The sequence below is a fragment of the Antechinus flavipes genome, chromosome 3, assembly GCF_016432865.1.
Source record: "Antechinus flavipes isolate AdamAnt ecotype Samford, QLD, Australia chromosome 3, AdamAnt_v2, whole genome shotgun sequence".
In the NCBI taxonomy this organism is placed as follows: Eukaryota; Metazoa; Chordata; class Mammalia; order Dasyuromorphia; family Dasyuridae; genus Antechinus; species Antechinus flavipes.
Window position 1 is genome coordinate 554,085,194 of NC_067400.1, and position 21,265 is coordinate 554,106,458.

At 38.0% G+C, this 21,265-nt stretch overlaps 1 protein-coding gene across 1 annotated transcript; it reads right to left on the reverse strand.

Annotated features, from left to right (window-relative positions):
• Positions 1-14,612: 14,612 nt before the first annotated feature.
• LOC127555291 (olfactory receptor 52K1-like) lies at positions 14,613-15,762 on the reverse strand. Its single transcript, XM_051987519.1, has one exon. The coding sequence runs from the start codon at positions 15,613-15,615 to the stop codon at positions 14,671-14,673; it is 945 nt and encodes a 314-aa protein (XP_051843479.1). The 5' UTR covers positions 15,616-15,762; the 3' UTR covers positions 14,613-14,670.
• Positions 15,763-21,265: the final 5,503 nt, after the last annotated feature.

Below are 21,265 nucleotides of genomic sequence, written 5' to 3' on the forward strand. Positions count from 1 at the left end.
TCCCCGTTGTCCTGCTCCTCTTCCCTTCTCCTTCCACTTCTGCCCAGATATTTGCATTTTCCTTTCTGTCAGCAGAATCTTCAGCTTACGCTTACCCAACAATTTGAAATCAAAAGATCTGGATTCAAATTCCACCCAAGACAGTTACTTGCAAATCATTCCATCTCAAAAGACTTCAGTTTTCTCATCTGTAACAAGCAGAGCAGGAGTTAGATTAAATCACCTCTGAAGTCCCTGCCTTTTTACAGATATTTATAAAACACTTGGCACAATGCCGGTCATACTTTTTAGGCAGGGACTTAATAAATGATTTTTGAAAATACTGGTAAGAGGGTCAGCTAGGTGGCCCAGTGGATAGAGCACAAGCCCTGAAATCAGGTGGACCCGAGTTCAAATATGACCTTAACACTTCCTGGCTGTATGACCCCTGGCAAGTCACTTAACCCCAATTGTCTCAGCAAAAAAAAAAAAAAAAAAAAAAATACTGGAAAGAATATTACACCAACACATCATGTACACAATCATATACTATGATTTGGTGAGGTTTATACCCAGATTTCAGGGTTGATCAATATTAGGAAAACTATCAACATAAATGACCATATCAATGACAAAAACAACAGAAATCATATGATTATCTCAGTAGATGCAGAAAAAGCCGTTGAAAAATGCAAACCCCATTTCTATTAAAAAAGCACTAGAGATCACAGGAATATAGGGAGCTTTCCTTAAAATGGTAAGTAATCCATCCTTCTCTCAACTTCATACATTTTCTTTGATTGTCTCTAAAACAAGGAATTCTATTTATCCTCATCTCCACTTCCAGCTTACTCTGGATTCCTTCAGGTCCCAATTACAATTTTGTCTTCTTCAAGAAGTCTTTTCATATCCTCTTTAATTGAAAAGTTTCCCCTTGTTTAACATTTCCATCCCCTGCCCCCCATGTCTCCTTGTTTGTAAACAGCTGTTTGCATGCTGTTTTTCTACATTGAACTTTGATTTCCTTGGAAACAAAGACTAGATTTTGGTTGGGTTTGGCCTGGCCTTTGTATCCCCAATATCTGGCGAATAGTAGGTGATTGTTGACCTTACTTGAGTTACCCAGCCATAAATCTCTCCCTCAAGTCCTTAAATTCATTCCAAGACAATCCCTGCTCCCAACTCCATGGAAGAAATTAAAAACTAGGGGAAGAGGTAGCGGGAACATAATAAGGAGGGAAGGAGAGACATTGTGAAAGGATAAAAGAGATACATGAGAATTGATGAGGGAGCCCAGAGAGAATGGGAGTCATAAGGGAAGAAATAGGAAGGAGGAAAAGGTGGGACCTAAAAAAAGGGTCAAGGGAGCTCGTAGGTGGGAGGGAGACCCTTATCCTGCAGTCTTGCTGCCCTGGGGAGCTCTAAAGTTCCCTCAGGGTCATCCTCTTCCAGATGGTTAGGGCCAGTTCCCAGGACTTTCTCCTAAACAACTATTAGCTTGGCCATTTTAATCCTATCTTCCCACTTTGGGTGATTCTGGGGGATGCACCACTTACAAAGATGGTCCTACAGGTACCAGCTTGAATTTCTTCAGCACTTCTGACGAGGGACACTCCAAGTGCTGAACTAGCCACAGCGAATACTATTGCCCATCACTCCCCGGTTTGCCTTCCTCCGGCCTCAGGTTCAGGCTAGTCTCTCCACCATTACCCCCCAGTGGGGGACACGCATGGATGTCCCTCTCCTTCCTCTTGGGTGACCTTAGTCAAGTCACCTAATCTTCCTGGCTAGACTTCCTCTGAAAAGAAGAAACCTTGGCGGTCTTTTGTTTTCTCCTCACACGGTCCTCCCAGTACCCTCTTCCCTGACGACCCTCCTCTTCCCTAACGCTCCTCCTCTGCCCACCCGGCCTCTTTCCCGAGCTCTGGTGTTCTTCCACTCTTTACTGGTTCAGCCTGAACTTCCCTGGACTCTTGCAGATTTAGATTTTGTTTTTCTGTCCAACTTGGATTAAATGAAAAGAAACAGCTGGTATTCCCCGTAGCATTACTGAATCACGTGGAGAGGAAAGAGGGGATTTAAGATCGACAATCTACATTCAGGGGCAGGGTTTGATTCCCAAGTTTGGGAGAAAGTTTAATTTGAAAAGATCGGACTTTTTAGTAGCAGCTGGTTGGAGGAGATCCGGAATGAATGGAGGGGATTAATAGAGTTATCTTCTGGGCAGTCTCACTCTTCAGGCCAAATGTTTACATCCTCCCTCTTTTTTCCAACAACCACAAAGATCAAGATTAGATTTTCAGCCCAAATGGATTCAGTTCTGCCCACCCCTTCTCTTCTCCACTCTAAACCCATAGACACTCATTTGTGGCAGGTTTCTTACAAACCAGGGTGCCTTGGATCTTCTTAATTAAGGACAGTGTCATTTCTTTGCCCTGATATATCTTTTTCCATGGCTGCTATCTGGTGAAGCTTTTCTGCCCAAAGCAGGTCAGAGGAGATGAATTTTCCTTTCCTACACTGAGATTTGTTTCTCCTACCACTACCTCAGAGGAATTGGCTCTTCTTTTTTTCCACCTTTTCTCACCCCTCTTACCATGAGATATACTTACGTTTTCCCTTGACCTAATGGACCTGATACTGGATCTTCTTCTTGAATCAAGGGAGAGGTTCTAGCTTGAATATTTAAATATTTAAATAAAGGTATATAGACTTTCAAAGTCACTTTCCGCAAGCATAGATTCTGACCATATCATCACCTGTCCTTTGTCCCTATTCCCCACCTCCTAATCTCTATGATCCAATTAAACTGACCTTCTGGCTGTTTCTGGATCAAGATACTTCATCTCCCAAATGGTTATTCCTTTCCTGGTTCCTCTGAAACCGATCTTTTATTATTTCTTACAAACATTACATTAATGTACCATGATTTATTTAGTCATTCCCAAATTTAAAGGACATCTCCATAATTCCCAGTATTTTCTCACTACAGAAAGAGATGTTTATAAATATTTTTGTGTTTCTGGGTCTTTATCTTCTTTCTCAGATCTCTTAGGGATATGAGTTTAGTAGTGATATGAGAGAGATGATTAATTGATGACCTCTATTCAAACTCTAACCAGTAATTATTTTATTATGATTCTATAAAGGGTAATGATTGTTAGCAATTTTTTCAAGATACTCATCTAGTAAAACTTATTCAATCATCTAATAATAGGTTTAAAAGTAAGCAATGTATTAATTCATATTTTATATAAGTCACTTAGGAATACAGAAAGGCTCTATGATAGGCCTCAAACTTTGAAGTAATGTCCACTACTTGTTTACTAGCTATGGAATTTGTGTAACTATAAGAACACTGACATAGCTATCTTCATCTTGTTTTTCTCAAATTTCATGACCAAATCAAGCATGTGGGGTATGACACAGAAAGGCCTCTTTCCTCCCTCTCCTAAACCTGTAATATGTTCTTCTAGCATATGTATAATAGCTTCTCTGTCTCTTCTTGTCCAACCTAAGGAGGAGTTCATCCATCCAGTGACCATCTAGTCAACAGAGATATTCCCAGCTTCATTCAAATCATGATTGTGCTGACATTTCATTTTTTTGCTTATTTTAAGTTATGTAGAATATGTCAATTAATGGGATTCTGTGTATATGTCTATATCTATATCTCCATTTTTAGAATATTAAGGTAATAAATCTGGTTTTGAACTTTATAAAATAAATCACTGGAAGAAAGGGCTATTTCAGACCTGAAGGAAGGTCTGAAGTCTACTGCATTAGAGAGGCACTCTAATTCCTTATTAAAGTAGCACTTTAATAAAGTACTTTGGCTCAGGGTTCTGCCTTAGTTTCTCTTTTAAACTTTAGTATGATTTGACCCATTTCCTGAGTCATTTTTACAAAGATGACTCTCATTTTTATAAATTTGAATGAATTTCTTGTAGATATTGAAAACTGTATCTTTATCATAGAAATTTACTGCAAAGATTTTCCCCAGTTAACATTCACCCTTTGTTTATGCAAATGTTAAAAATGATATATTCAAAATTATACATTTTATCATCTAGAATATCTCTCCCTAGTTTTATTATGAATTTTTCTCTTATGTAAAAATCCAGCTGAATGTATCTTCAGATTTGATTCTCAATTGCTGTGCTACATTGTCTTCTTTACTCATTAGAGACATCATTTTATTGATACCTTTTTTCATTCCATCTGGATAATTGACAATGTTTTTTTAAACCTTGTGAGTTACTTAAGCATTTTCAGAATATAATGATCTAAATAATTATGAAGGACTTATGATGAAAAATTCTATCCATCTCTAGAGAAAGAACTGATGGAGTCTGTATGTAGATCAAAGCATATATATTTTTTAAACTTTAATTTTCCTGTTTTTTTGTTTTGTTTTTATCTGTGTTTTCTTTTGTAACATTGCTAAAATGGAAATATGTTTTGCATGCCTTTACACATAAAGTCTATATCAAATTGCTTACATCCTCAGAGATGAGGGAGAGTGGGAAGCAGAGAGAGAAAAAATTCTGAACTCAAAATTTTTTTAAAAAAAGAATGTTAAAATTATTTTTACATGTCATTGAAAAAATTATTAAAAATCTATGTAAATGGCATAACATTTATAACATTTAATGTATAATAATTCTCCTCGAAATTAGACACTATTGGGCTTAAAAATGAATCCAAAAAAAATATTAAATTTTCTTTGAGATTTTTATTAAACCCTTGTAGCACTATATATAGCAAATTCTTGATGTGTGGGTGAAGAACTTAGAGATTCTAAAAGAGATCAAGCCTTATAGGTCTCAATTTCGGCTTCTTCAGAGTCACGTGATTTTAGATAAGGCCTGGACTAAGTGGCAGAAGAAGCTGTGTATCACCTTGTCTACTACATTCCACTGACCAACTAGGGGAACAGTAGACTTAGGTGGCCAATCACAACATATAAAGGGTGGGAGTTTGGAGGTTCTTTGTCTGAAATGTGTAAAAGCTGTAAGCATTTTCAAGGCTCTGGCCCTATCCTGCTGTGAAATTTTGCTCTCAGATCAGGATGGGGTCTGCTTCTCAAGATTCTAATAAATAATTCTGCTTTCTATGAGTGATCTCTGCAGTAGTCAATTTAGGTAAGTCTTTTTGTCCCACACATTGAGGAACACTACTAAACCATACCAAAGAAAACAAAGAAAATTAAGAAAAGGTGATCCCAGAATGAGATTTTTTTCACTTGATACATAATGTGTCACTGTAACTCTAAAAGGTCCCCTGATATTTAGTGAGTCAGGTACCTCACTGTTATAGAAAAGCCTAATGGAGGTTCAAGTTCCTATTAATACTGTCTTTGGAAGTGTTATGAAATGTATGAATGGTTCAAGACGATGCCTCCAGTTAGAAAGAAATACTAAAAAAGATTGTATTTATCCCTTTGTGCTAAGAATGGTTACATCTTCCACGAGGCTTCCAAATTTATCTCTGTGTTCTCTGAGATGGGACTGTTTAGGATATTTACTTCTTCCTCTGTTAGTTTGGGCAAGCTATATTTTTGGAGGTATTTTTCTATTTCATTTAAATTGTTGAATTTATTGGCATAAAGTTGGGCAAAGTAACTCCTAATTATTGCTCTAATTTCCTCTTCGTTAGTGGCGAGTTCTCCCTTTTCATTTTTAAGACTAACAATTTGATTTTCCTCTTTCCTTTTTTTAATCAGATTTACTAAGGGTTTGTCTATTTTGTTGGTTTTTTCATAGAACCAACTCTTAGTTTTATTAATCAATTCAATAGTTTTTTTACTTTCAATTTTATTGATCTCTCCTTTTATTTTTAGAATTTCAAGTTTAGTGTTTGACTGGGGGGTTTTAATTTGTTCCTTTTCTAGCATTTTTAGTTGCAAACCCAATTCATTGACCTTCTCTTTCTCTATTTTATACAAATAGGCCTCTAGAGATATGAAATTTCCCCTTATTACTGCTTTGGCTGCATCCCATACATTTTGGTATGATGTCTCATTATTATCGTTTTCTTGGGTGAAGTTATTAATTATGTCTATGATTTGCTGTTTCACCCAATCATTCTTTAGCATGAGATTATTTAGTTTCCAATTATTTTTTGGTCTACTTCCCCCTGGTTTTTTGTTGAATGTAATTTTCATTGCATCGTGGTCTGAAAAGGATGCATTTACTATTTCTGCCTTACTGCATTTGAGTTTGAGGTTTTTATGTCCTAATATATGGTCAATTTTTGTATAGGTTCCATGAACTGCTGAAAAGAAAGTGTATTCCTTTCTGTCTCCATTACATTTTCTCCAGAGATCTATCATATCTAACTTTTCTAGTATTCTATTTACCTCTTTGACTTCTTTCTTATTTATTTTGTGGTTTGATTTATCTAATTCTGAGAGTGCAAGGTTAAGATCTCCCACTATTATAGTTTTACTATCTATTTCTTCTTGCAGCTCTCTTAATTTCTCTTTTAAGAATTTAGATGCTACCCCACTTGGTGCATATATGTTTAATATAGATAGTGCTTCATTATCCATGCTACCCTTTAGCAAGATATAGTGCCCTTCCTTATCTCTTTTAATTAGATCAATTTTTGCTTTAGCTTGATCTGAGATCAGGATGGCTACCCCTGCTTTTTTTGACTTCACCTGAAGCATAGTAGATTTTGCTTCAACCTTTTACCTTTAACCTGCATGTATCTCCCCGCTTCAGGTGTGTTTCCTGTAAACAACATATTGTAGGATTCTGGCTTTTAATCCATTCTGCTAATCGCTTCCTCTTTATGGAGGAGTTTACCCCGTTCACATTTATGGTTAGAATGACCAATTCTGTATTACTTGCCATCTTGTTAACCCCGGTTTATGCTTTTCTCCCTTCTTTCCCCTTTCCCCCCTTTCCAGTATTAAGCTTGTGAGCACCACTTGCTTCTCACAGTTCTCCCTTTTTAGTATCCCTCCCCCCGCCTTAGAGTTCCTCCTCCTATCTTACCCCTTTCCCTCCCAGTTTCCATATTCCCTTCCTCTTAGCTTATTCCTTCCCTTTTCACTTTTCCCTTCTCACTTTTCAATGAGGTGGGAGAAGTTTCACCATAGATTGAATATGTCTTAAGATTTTTCACTTAAAGCCAATTCTGAAGGCAGTAAGATACCCACTATATTCATCCCCCTCCATTCTTTCTCTCAGATATAATAGGTTTCCTATGCCTCTTCATGAGATGTACTACCCCCACTTTACCCTTTTTCTGATACAATGTCCTTTCCACATCAATTTCTAGAACAAGGTATACATGTATTCTTTATATATCTATATAGTCAAAATATAGTTCCCAAGATTAATCTTTACCTTTTTAGATTTCTCTTGAGTTCTATATTTGTAGATCAAACTTTTTGTTAAGTTCTGTCTTTTTCATCAGAAATAGATGAAATTCGCTTACTGCATTGAATGTCCATCTTCTTCCCTGGAAAAAGATGCTCATTCTCGCTGGGTAAGTTATTTTTGTTGCATACCAAGTTCCTTAGCCTTTTGGAATATCATATTCCAGGCCCTTCGATCTTTTAATGTGGATGCTGCCAGATCCTGGGTGATCCTTATTGTGGCTCCTTGATACTTGAATTGGGTTTTTCTGGCCACTTGCAATATTTTTTCCTTCATCTGAGGGTTCTGGCATTTGGCCACTATATTCCTTGGTGTTTTGATTTTAGGATCCCTTTAAGTGGGTGATCAATGAATCCTTTCAATGTTTATTTTTTCCTCTGTTCCTATGATTTCTGGGCAGTTCTCTTTGATAATTTCCTGGAAAATAGTGTCCAGGTTCTTTTTTTCATCATGCTTTTCTGGGAGTCCAATGATTCTCAGATTGTCTCTCCTGGATCTGTTTTCCAGGTCTGTTGTCTTCCCCAGAAGGTATTTCACATTCTTTTCCATTGTTTGATTTTTTTGGATTTGCTTGACTGATTCTTCTTGTCTCCTCGAGTCATTCAATTCCACTTGTTCAATTCTGATTTTCAGTGAAGTATTTTCTTCACTCACTTTTTAAAAATCTTTTTCTAATTGTCCCATTGAGTTCTTTTGTTCTGTGGAATTTTTTTCCATTTCATCAATTTTGTTTTCCAGTTCACCAATCCTATTTTTCAAGGATTTTACTTCTTTATCCACTCTCTCTTTAACTTTCTCCAGGCTTTTTTGCCAAGCCTCCCTCTCCTTTTCCCAAGCTTCCCTCTCCTTTTGCCAAGCCTCCCTCTCCTTTTCCCATTTTTCTTCTAGCTCCCTTGTGAGAGCCTTTTTAATCACTTCTATGAGGTTCATCTGTGCTGAGGAACAGATGATCTCCTCCTTTGGGGATTCACCTGGGGACTGCCTGTTTTTAGTCTCCTCAGGATTTAGAGTCTGCTCTCTATCTGTATAGAAGCTGTCAAGGGTTAAAGTCCTCTTCAGTTTCTTGCTCATTCTGTCTAATAATCAAAGACAAACTAGCAAAGAAAAACAGAAAAAACTGGAGTCTTTCTTTGGGGGAGGGGCTGGGTGTGTTACCGAGCTTCCTCTCCAGACTGCCGGGGCAGCAGTGAGGCACTAGCAGGACTGTGCTGCACCTGTGCTCTGAGATCCCAGAACGTGCTGAGTCACTGGGAGGGGGGAGAAGGGGGGGGGCGGCCAGGTCCCGAGAGACTCCAGTTGTTTGGGGTTGTATTCTTCACCCCCGGTGTTTTTAGCTTCTCTGCTGGGCTGCTGACTTGCTGCCGGAGCAAAGTATCCAGTCCTGTAGCGAAGCTCTCCAGGCAGAGATGGCTGCGATCACTCCCCACCCCCTCTCCAGTCTGCTCCCGTGCTCTCCCTGCCGCTGCCCTCAGCCTGCGCCCGATCTAAAACTGTCCCAGCCCTCCAGTAAAGACAGACCTTTCTTGGCGAATCTCAAGGATGGCTTCTCTTGGTAACTATTTGTGGGTTTTTTTTCAGTCAAGCATTAATTCAGAGGCTTGTAATGAAATGGATAGTGAGAGAAAGCGCGGAGCTTATGCAGCTGTGTGCCTTCTCTCCGCCATCTTAACCGGAAGTCCCTATCTCTGTGTTCTCAAACTTGGAACCAAAGCACATGAGGAAATACAAATGCTTGGTTTGACCACAGAAGTTTATAAGGAGTAAAGCTAGTTCTCTAAAATATAGTTTATGACAAAATAATGAAAGGAGCTTGGAAACAGTCTCCACTTGAAGCCAGTTGAAGAAGTGGGAAGTAGTACAATTCAATATTTGATCAGCCACCTTCCAGCAAAATCTACTTTTAAAAGGTATTCTTCTCCATTTTCAGCCTGTGTTTTAGAGAAAGGGAAAAAAAAAACATTTTTCTGACCAATGTTCAAACTGCAATGCCAATTTCTGGGCCATTTCCTCAGCCCTCTCTACCTCTGTCCTATTAGACTTATCTTCAATGCCACTAATGGAAAATTACATAAGATTGATGCAGTTTAAACCCCACAAGTCTAATGTGGACTCAACCAAACCATTCCTGCCCCTTCTAGAGGAAATGTTACAAAAGTTTTTTCCCCTCTTTCTTTTTAATAATTATCAAAGGTTTCTGTATGGCCAGAAAAAGATGAGTTGTCATGTAGCAGGAATCAGGACTACCAGAAAAAACAAACAAACAAACAAACAAACAAACAAACAAAAAACTATGCTTCTCACTGGTTTCCATGAAATACTAAAATAACTGCAAGTTGGTCTTTTGTTTTGGAAAAATCTTCTATGAAGGAATTATGGACTTTATATTTATAGGATTTGTATAAAATAAGATGGCAGGGACAGCATGAAGGAAAGAAAGGAAAGAAGATGAATATTAAGTGCTTACTGTGTGCCAAACACTGAGTTAAGTACTTTAAAAATATCTCATTTGAACAACCTGGAAAAGGTGCTATTATTATGCCCATTTTAAGAGATAAAGAAACTAAGGCAAACATTGCTTGAGTGACTTGCCCATAAACCCTTGGGTCTGAGGAAATATCTGAATTCAGATCTTCCTGACTTCAGGATTAATGGTCTAGCTTCATTGGGGCTATCAGTGAATATCCTAAATACATCACAGAACAGAGAGAACTAGCTATTGTCAAGTGCCCTAGATTCAAATCCCATTTCTGACATTTATTATCTTTGTGCTTTGGGCAAGGTATTTATTTAACTTCTTTGAACCTCTGTTTCTTCCTATGTAAAATGAAGGGTTTGGATTGTCTGGTTTCTGAAGTTCTTTCTAGCTCAAGATTTTTGGTGTACCAGAAAGGGCAATACCTATACTGATATAGTCATAGGTCCAAGACAATATCTATTCCATCACCCTATCTCTGAGGATTTGGGGACATTACTCCACTTGGGACCTTTCCCCTAGTTTTTCAATTGTATTATCTATTAGATCTGCAGTCTTGGTTTGGGATTCTCACCCTACCATACAAAGACACTAACAAAAGAACCTCAGTGAACAGTTAAAGGGAATAATATGACATAAAAAGGGCCATAATGATATAAACCTAATTATCAGGAGTATGTTAAAAAACAAAACAAAACCTGATACATTTGAAACTACTGAAAAATAGCAAAACAAACCTCCAAAAGAGGCAGTTCTCTCCCTATTGCTTCTTAGTTAAATAGTTCTGGGAGATATGAGCTTGCTTGAGGCATGAGCCCCTTTTGGCCAAACTGCAGCTCCTAATGAACACATGGTCTGGGACACCTGGAAGCCTTTTCAGGGATCCGCTAAGCCCAGTGATCTCATATATTCAAGATAGTTCTCTTGGGAGACTAAGTAAGGCAAGGTCTCCCCTGGGAGGCCTTCAGAGGTGCAGAGCCACAAGGGGCAATTGGAAGGAGTGGGAATTATTGAAAGGAAATGGAAGTAACTTTAGTGATGTAGAAGATTAAGAATTGGACAAAGGAATATCATATTGTAAGGAGGAATTATCATTCAAATTAAATGACTCTAAAATTGTCAGTTATTTGTCAAATCTGATGGTTTTTTCTTACTCCTTATACTATCTTGACTTTTTAAAAGTTTAATGTTTGTTGATGTTGTTGATGGCTTATCTTGGATATTGTCTCTTTTTTGGGTTTTCATGATACTATTCTCTTCTGGTTTTCCTTCTACCTATCTGATTGTTCCTTCTCAGCTTCTTTTATGGTATTATTCATCTAGATCATATTCCTTATCTGTGAGGGTACCTCAGGACTCTGTCCTTGAACTTTTTCCTTCATTATGCTCTCACTTGGTAATTTAACTCCTATTGGTATAACTGTCATTTTTTGTATTGGTGACAAATGTATATGTATATATATACACACACACACATACATGTCTGTATACACACATGTGATATGAAATACACATTCAATTCTATGTGTATGTATACTTACATATATATGGAATATAGATGATTCTCTGTATATACACATCTTAGTAGAGTTTTTAAAACTTTGCTAGGCTCTTTCAGGAACACATATGTGTGTGTGTGTGTGTGTGTGTGTGTGTGTGTGTGTATAGCCCCAGTTTTCTGATCTTTAGTTCTTCATTGCCAACTGTGTGTTAGCCATTTTTAAACTGGAAATCCATGAGACATCTTAAATTTAATGTGTCTAAAACAATAATCCTTTATCTTTACTTCCATACCCATCCTCCTCCATACTTTCCTACTTTTGGCAGACAACATCCTTCCTCTAGTTTCTCAGGTTTAGAAGCTTGGATTACCTTCAACTCTTATTATCCCTAATCTCACACCCAATCAGTTGCCAGATCTTTTCATTTCTAGCTAGGGGACGTTTTCCACATCTAACCACATCTTCATGTTTACACAGCTACCACCTGAGTGCAGGACCTCATGGCCTCTCACATTGCTTATTGCAATGGTTCCTGATTGGGTTTTCTCTTCCTTAAATCTCTTGTTAGTCTAGCCCATCTTCCATCTGTTAAAATGATTTTTTTAAAGCACAGATCTGCCCATGGCTATCACCACCACACCCCCAATTTAATGAACTTCAGTTGCTCTATACTGCTTCTAAGATACCATATTGAACTTCTTTGTTTGGCATTTAAAGTGCTTCACAGTTAGACCTCAATGAGTCTGTCCAGCTTCATTATATATTACTCTCTTTCCCGAATGTTGTGATTCAATCAAACTGGTTTGTAAACAATATATACCTTTTGCCTGGTTATCCTCTATGCCTAGAAAACATTTGTTTCAGTTTACATTAGTTAGTCAATAAATATTTATTAAGTACTTACTATATGTCAAAAACTGTGTTAAGAAATGAGATTACAAAAAGAGATAAAAGACAATTCCTGCCCTCTAAGAGTTCATAATGGAATGGATTGCAATAATGGATACCCCTCTTAGAATACCTCTTTTCTTTCATGTGGAAAGCTCAAGTATCATTTATTACATGAAACATTTTCTGATCTCCCCAACTATTAATTTCCCTTTTCCTACTACTTTATATTTAACTACCTGTGCTACTTTATTTTGTATCTATTCATTTTATTTTTATTCTGGTTATACTTACACATGTACTTGTAGTGTGCTCAAGAGAATGTAAATTCCTAGAGACTGTTTTATACTCTGTATTTGTATTACTAGCACCAAATACAATTCCTGGTACATAGTAGCCACTTTGTCAATGTAAGTTGATTTGTTGCTTTATCTCAGAAGGGAAAAGAGAATTGCTTGCATATGGTTTAAGTATGTAGGTAGCACAGTGAATGAAGTAATGGGTCTGAAATCAGGAAAACTCATCTTCCAAGTCAAATCTTGTCTCAGATGCTTACTAGCTGTGTTACTTCAGGCAAGTTATTTAATCCACTTTGTCTCAGTTCCCCATTTGTAAAATGAGCTGAAAAATGAGGCCATATTTTTGCCAAGGAAACTCCAAATGGGGTCACAAAGAATCAGAAATGATTAAACAACAACACATAGTCCAAATTTGGCTGATGTCATAGTCACTTAGGAGAGATGGAAGACATAATATATAAAATGAATATGGAATTAGGGGAAGAGACTTAAAAAACTCAGGAGAGAATGTATAAAAGAAAACAAATGAGTTTCCATTTCCACAGATGAGTTGGAATTGAAGAGGAAACATGAGGAGTTGGGGATTTGAGAAAAACTTACAGAATGGGAAGATTGAAAGACCATGAGATGAGTCATATAGGAGATGGAGTAATCTTTGCCAGCAGTTTTAGTGGATTGGAAAAAACATGGCAGACAAAAAACATTAATATAATCCTACCTTAAGGGAAGCAAAGTCTAAAGAACTGACTGTGTAAAGTTGTACTCTGTTATGATCCTGAGGTTGGGTTCACTTCTAAATCCCTCATTCCAGAAAGGATACAAACCAAGTTCACAGGAGAATAACTTGTAACAGGGAACTAGAGACTATATCACATCAAACACCACAAGAAAGCATGATTTACAAAAAAAAAAAAAAAAAAAAAAAAAAAAAAAGTGTTAGACTTGGAGTTACAAAGGTTTGCAATTCAAATTTCCTCTGGCACTTGGACAAAAGCTGAAACATAAGCTCTTTGAGCCTCAGTTTCCTCATTTGTAAAACTGAGATTAATACTACCATGATACTTATTTCTGAGTCTTATTGTGTCTCAAAAGAAATTACATAAAATGATTTGCAAATGCTAGAGTCCAACTTCAATGCCAAATATTTTCTTTATCCTTTAGTAGAGAATACTCATGAGAAGAAATAATAATTGTCTTTAAATGTCTGAAAATTCCTCCTATGAAAGAAAGAGAAAATTTGCTCTGTTTGGTTAAGAAAAATGATACAATGTATGCAAGTTATAGACAGGGAGATTTTTAACTTGATAAAGTAAAAATGTCCAAAAATTCAAGTCATTCAAAAGTAAAATGAACTCAGATGACTTCTGAAATGCGTTGGGATTCTGAAACACAATTCCCTTTACTGGGCTGACTTGGGGAAATGAGGAAGGAAGGCAGTTGGTCTAAGGAAGGAGAATTATCTTTGTTTCTATCACTGCCTCCTCATGAATTTTTGATCTCCTGTTTAGTTTTCTAACAATTTCTAAAATCTCTAGGGTCCATTACAGGAGAGATTGTTTTTGCTCCAGAGACAGTATATTAAAAGTATGCCTTGTGAGCAAACTGTGATTTCATGGAGGGTAGGGACAAGTTGCTATTCCCTCTCCTCACACTCGAATCACTGTGAAAAATTAGTGCTGAATGAAGATTTGTTGGAAAGTATGTCCTAAATGAATGGACAAGACACCTAATCTTTCTTTATCAAGGATATCAAAAGACCATTGGAGGTGGGAGGGAGAGGGGAACTGGGCCTGTGCCAGGCAATAAAAAGCTACATTTCTCTAACTTTTTATTATCATTTTGCTAATTTGTGCTTCTTGGATTGTCATTTGGAAAATATTTTTATGTTTCTGCTTTAAGTGTATATTCAGCGTTTCCCATTAGTCTGAGACTTTGTCTTTTCTACACCAGATTGGTATTTCTCAAAGGAGAAGGATGCTAGTATTTGAACCAAATGTAGAGGCTGTGTTTCTCTTCATATAATCTGAGACCAGTCATTCTTCCCTTCTCCCATTGATGGACTAAGTTCATGATCCTGAGGTGGAAGGATTGTCTTGTTTTCTCCCATATAGTTCCATGATCTACTCACTGGCTTCCATCTAGATTTTTTTTCTTTGGAAGAGACCCATGACTCGTTCACGGATCTGTTTTGTCTTGACTCCATAGATGATGGGGTTGACCATGGGTGGGAGAAGCAGGTAGAAGTTGGCTGCAAGGATGTGGACATGGGGGGCAGCATGGCGGGCCAACCGGTGCATAACTGATGAGATCACAGCAGGTGTATAGAAAGCCAAAATGGCCCCCACGTGGGAGGCACAGGTTCCAAAGGCTTTGTACCGAGCCTCCTGAGAGGCCAGTCTGAGCACTGCCCTCAGTATCAGAGCGTAAGAGAGGACCACAAAAAGCAGGTCCGAGCCCACGATGACCAGAGCTACTGCAATTCCATAGACATTATTGAACCGTGTGTTGCCACAGGCCAGTTTCACCACTGCCATGTGCTCACAGTAGCAGTGGGCGATCACTCGGCTCCGGCAATAGGAAAAACGCCGCAGCAGGAAGGGGAGAGGGATCATGAGGGCCACGGCCCGCGCTACAGCTGCCATTCCAATTCTGGAAATGAGCGGCCGTGTTAGCACCGTGGCGTAGCGCAGTGGTTCACAAATGGCCACAAAACGGTCAAAGGCCATAGCTAGGAGGACGGCTGACTCCATAATGGAAAAGGAATGGAGAAAGAACATTTGCGTTAGACAGGCGTGGAAACTGATCTCATGGTCATTCACCCAGAAGATTGCCAGCATCTTGGGAAGGGTAGAGGAGGAGAGAACAAGATCAATGGCTGATAACATGGCCAAGAAGAGGTACATGGGTTCATGGAGGGCAGGATCTGTCCAGATGACAAAGAGCAGAGTGCAATTACCCAGCAGGGCCAGGGTGTAGGCTGAACAAAAGGGAATAGAGATCCAGATGTGCAGATGCTCTAGGCCCGGGATTCCCATTAGCAGGAAGGAGGGCGGGTGCAGGGAAGTGATATTGGAGGTTGACATGGTTATCTTAAGCTGAGCTTACTTATGGCTACTCTCTAAGTGATATTTTCCCATTAAAAGGAAACAGGATGGATTTGATAACTCAGGCTCTGTCCTTGAAATTATGAGAATCTTCTTTTGTCCTCATGATGGAAATTAGAAAGCGATGGACCTAAATGGAAATCAAAAAGGAACAATTTAGAATATCTTTCAGGCAGTTCTAGTGCAGACGATACCAGTGCAGCCCTGGCCCCAGCAAAGCAAAGCAGGAATGAGTCTAGGAAACTCAGAACCAGATCAGTACAGAACCAGTGGGTTCCAGACCTCTCAGCCCAGAAACACTGAAGAGGTCCTGGAAGGTCAGAAGGAAAGGTCTGTGGCAAGAAAGTGGGAATCAAGAACTCAGGCACAGCACAGCCTGCATAAGTGTAGCCCTGGCTCCTGCTTCCACCCCAGTGCCAGCAAAGCAGGATTCAGTGGCTTTAGCACACCAGATCTAACAGCTGCAGCGGGCAGGGACAGTCCTAACAATTCCAAGGCAGAAAAGAGTGCTTGTGGTCAGGTCCCTAGTGGGAGTTCTGAAAGCAGCTGCTTGAAGCTTGGGACAATGCACTTTCCACCCTAGAAATAGAGCCTTACTTTAATAAAGAATTAAAAGCCTAGTAATAGGTTAGGAAAATGAGCAGACAACAGAAAAAGTTTGACCATAGAAAGTAACTTTGGTGATAAGGAATGTTAAAACATACACTCAGAAGTCAAAGCTCCTACATTCCAAATCCTCCAAGAAAAATAAGATTTGGTCTCAACTATAGAAGAACTCAAAAGGGATTTTGAAACAAATAAAAGTGATAAAGGAAAAATTAGGAAAAGAATTGAAAGTGATGCAAAAGGAAATACAAAAAAGCTAATGAATTTATAATTAATTAAAATAATTAAATGATCAAAATAAATAATTAAAAGCTAATAAATTTAATAATTTGCTTGAAAAAGCAAAATTGGTCAATTGGGAAAGGAAATACAAAAGTTCACTAAGGAAAATAATTCCTTAAAAATTAGAATTGAGCAAATGAAAACTAATGACATTATGAGAATATTTTTCAAACTAAATAACAATGCAAGAAATGCCACCAGGCTGGGTGAACTAAGTAGAAAATGAGACAGATACAGTAAGATCTGTAGAAGTTAAGAGGAGCAAAAGAGCGTTAGAAGGGTCACAGAAGATTTCCTGTAGGACATGTTACTATCATATTAATCCTCTGTCTGAAAATATATAATGACTTTATCCAGCAAACACAAAATGACTCTTAGTTTCAAAAACTTAGATTTTAAAAATTTGAAAGGTCGGGTTGACATGTATATGTGTATCTAAAAAATTAATAAATACTAACATACTGCTTTCTTACTCTGAACACTGTCTCCATGGAGTCCTAGTTCGAACTTTATAAACCTCTGTGTTGGTCATAGTTTCCAGCCTGAGATGTTCTGGTAAATGTTTATTGATTATATTTCAAAAAAAAGTACTCATGACATGATTTTTAGTTTAATCTGCATTATTTTCTTTCTCATTTTTGTAAGTCTAGACAATCAAGAAAACAATAAATCAAGCCCTGATATATCATCTGCCAATTTGTGAGGTGTAAATTTTTACTCTGAAAATTTAACAGGATACTCTGGCTGGCTTCAGTATACTTTTCTAACTTTACTGAGAAAATGGAGATTATTTGTGAGAACTCCTTCACTTATTTATGTTTTCTCCAGAAATATGGAGGACAGCAAACAGTACTGACATTTTACAGTATGTATCTTTAATTTATTCTGAATTCTTCCAAATTCCAAGGATTAAATAATATGGCTAGATTTTTCTTTTTCCTTAATGGCTTCTTAAGGTACATGGCACCTTTGATCTCAGTTTGTAATGCCAGAGAAACTGAGGCAGGAGAGAGATTAGAGAGTTTTTAATATTTTATTAATGGGAGAGTAAGATTGACTGGACAGGACTCTCGTCTCAAATTGTCCAGCCAGACAGAGATAAAGATATACTGGGACCAAGGAATTCATGTTGGTCCCAGGTCTGGAGGAGACTATCATCTCAAAGAATCCAGCGTCCAGCATCCACAGCCAGCCGCCATTCTCCAGCAATGAATGGAGGAATCTCTAACCTTTATATACCTTTTAGAGACAAAGAAGAGGGAAAAAGAGCGGGAAAAGCCCAGCTGGAAAAGGCTATGATAAAGATGTCAGTGAAATATCTTGGAATACTTTAAGGGATGTTGTAAATTTCTCAAGGACAGAAGATAATCAGGAAGTCTACTCTCTTGTTTATCTTACTTGGGCTAACAATTTATATCCTTAGACTAATTGGTCCTCAGCCTTCATGGACCAGAGGGAGATTTACAGCTTAGGGGAGTAATTAGGGAGACTGAGACAAGGGAAACTTGTACAAGGAAACTGAGTCAGGACAGTTAAAGAAAACTGTGGCATAACATTCCACACTCTCTTTCCTAAATATTCAAACCTTTGAATCTTAGCATCTTCCTCTAGATACCCAGGAGGTCTTTGACCCACCTTATGTAAAGCAAATGAGCCAAAAATAAAACTAGAAAAATGTAAGGACTCATATGGCAAGAGCAAGTCTCTCCCTGATAACCCCAGAGTTAACAGCTGTACAAAGGCTCCCTTGTTGCAAGCATGTCAGGTCCTCTACAGTTCTGGAGCACCATCTCAGCCAGAGAATCCAGTTTGAGATGGACAGTTAGATCTGTGGTCATTTGTGCACTTAACTCAGTCTGCTTACAGAGCAGCAGGACCAAGGGCTCAAGCCCATTCAGAGGAGCAGATCTCTCCAGGGGAGAAGGGTAAGGCTGTAGTAGCTCCACCCGTACCCACCCAGAGAAACAGGCAGGGCTGCTATTAGAATATAGATTTCTGAGCAGATTATGCACAGTTAGACCATCAAGGCAGGCAAACTCCAAACTTTTTAGGTGCCTCATGCCAAACTTCAAGGTCCTTTGAAATGCTGAAATACTTAATGAACTGGGGTTACAAGAATGGAAAAATAGATCAGAGAGATTGCCAGTCCCAGGACAGGTGTCTGATTTCTAAAACTTTTCTAAAAAAAATAATCCCCAAAACTGAGTCTGCCAGGGCACTTTTAACAAAATAAGAGATTCTAAAACTAAAGCATCCAAATTCAATCTGAACTAGTGAGATAGGGGGTGGGGCAGAAATGCCTAAGACAAAATAGGAGCTAGGGGTTCCCATTCTTTTTAGTATTTTGAAAAAAATATACCAGTTTCCCCAGTGTTCTATCTCTACCTCCCCCTTTTTCTTTCTCACGGAAAGGAATTATCAAATGACCATTCCCCATATAAATCCCAAGAGTGAATCAAAATCCCTGTACATAACAGACTAGTACAGTAGCATTTCCTAAAAATCCCTCAAACAAAACAGCAACAGTTACACAGTGTTAACAAATCCCATCCCAAATCTTAAACACACAGAAATAGATAATCCAGGCAAGGTTTAACAGTCATTCATCAACCATTCCCAAAGTCCCTCATATCAGTCCAAAATACACTCGATGCAGGGTCCAGTACATGGTCTCATGTACAAACTGCTGCTTCAGGCTGTGAAGTGATAGGAGGCTCTCATTCCAAGCAGAGTGGGTGTGTGCCGTGATGACAATCAAAGCTGATCAAAGCTGATCCAGGTTCCAGAAGCAAACCAATATCTGTAATTTGACCAAAATCTAGAACAAAAACACAGATCTAACAAAGAAAGATTAGATCAGTCTCAGACAGAAAGACTCGGTTCACCAGACTGCTGCAAAATATGAGGAGGCCAAAATAAATTGGCCAGCAGTTTCCTATGTGAAGAGATGAATTTGCTTTACAGGCCACGCAAATGGGTGCAGTCCCAAGTTGTAACATCAGTGAGTCTCATAGACCCCTGTTAATTGTCCTCTTATTATGTAGAAACCTTAAAGGAACAAAACACAAATATCCAGTAACAGACAGATGACCAGGCGAAATACTCAGTTGCCCAAGCATATAGGATACAATGATTACATATGACCAGACTGAAAATAGCAAGGCATGACATAATTGAATTGCATTAACAGTTTCTATTGACCATTGCTCTGATCAGAGAGATCAGTTACAAAAGGAAAAATGCAAGAACATAACTATAACATAACATAAACAGTTGAGTTTTAACAGCTTATCAATCAATTGTCCCAGTAACTGTCAGAGGGTGGAGCTTTAGAACTCCCAAATAGCATTAACTAATTAACTCTAAGCCCAAAAAATTTTACCCCCAATAACAAATTCCATTAATCAAATTTCTGATAACTCCTAAACAAACATTTACCCTAACCTTATAGTAATAACAGAAAGTAATTTCGTCTCAATAAGGTCACAACTTAGAACAATGATCATATCTGGGTAGATGTTACATGAGTGAACATTATACATACAAATCATTTTGCTTTTAAAACACCTAATACATAGAAAAATATCCCAAACTGCATATTGTCCATAACAGAAACATTTTCAAAAGGACAAAGAAAAAACTATTATGTTCAGAGGCCCTTTAAATAACCTCAGGATGACCAAATACAATCAATTTAAACTTATACAAAAGACCCAATTCCACATAAAAGAATTCAAGAAGGTTTTTTTAACATAGCAATTAAACTTTTAGAAATATTTGTACCAACGTATGGATCACATTTATGACCATATCTCTTTTAATCCAAAAAACATTTATGTATCAAAAAAACAAATATTCAATCAATTTAACCTAAAAGTATGTCCTTAAAAATCAGTTTGCTGAACTGGCCGTAATCAGATAAGAAAAAAAGTGGCAGGAACATACTTAAGAGGGGTGAGGGGAGGAGAGGATTCCACATGGCCACCCTTCCCCCACTCCTGCCCCCTAGAAAAAAACTTCCCTCAGGTTCCCCATTCAAATTTCCTAATGGGGATCCTTTTCAAGATTTAACCCATCAGTTTCCCAATATCAGGTTTCTTCCCAAATTCACCCATTTCCAACCTTCTCTTTCTCCCTGGCTACATACTTAAACAATCTCCTTAAAGAACTTTCTTATCAGATGCTCCTGATGCTACTGTAAAGTAGCATAAGACAGTAGAGGTGGATGGCTCCCTCCCCCACCTCTTTACCTACTCCCAAAAGTCTTTCACCTTCCTTAAATCATGCAAACCTCTAATTGCCCCTACTAATCAGTCTTTCCTAAATCACCTGCATTCCTCTTTCCTTTTCCCTTCAAAAACCTGTAAGATTCATACTATAGTGAATAATCCAAACCTCCAAAAACCCACACATGTCCAGCATAGCTGATTTTAAAGTATAACTTATGTTAACAAATAACTCAATATATTTCAGAAGGTAACAAACTGAATCAAACTAATACAGCTGTTTTTAAAAGTTTTTTCTTCTACCACCTTTCTTCTAACAGCTATTAGCTTCTTATCTCCAGAGCTTTTTATTGCCCAGGCCAGGGTAAGCCTGAATTTTATTGCTCTTTACTCTAGTAGGCTTTTCCTTACTTACAAATTAGTACAACAGGTTAAAAGTTTTAAAATCACAAGCAAATTTTCAAACAACCAATTCCCAAATTTCTTAATCATTGTTCTTAAACTTAACAAAGCTT

Excerpts from the sequence above, each read along its gene's own strand:
- LOC127555291 (XM_051987519.1), bottom strand. The coding sequence starts at position 15,615 with ATGTCAACCTCCAATATCACTTCCCTGCACCCGCCCTCCTTCCTGCTA.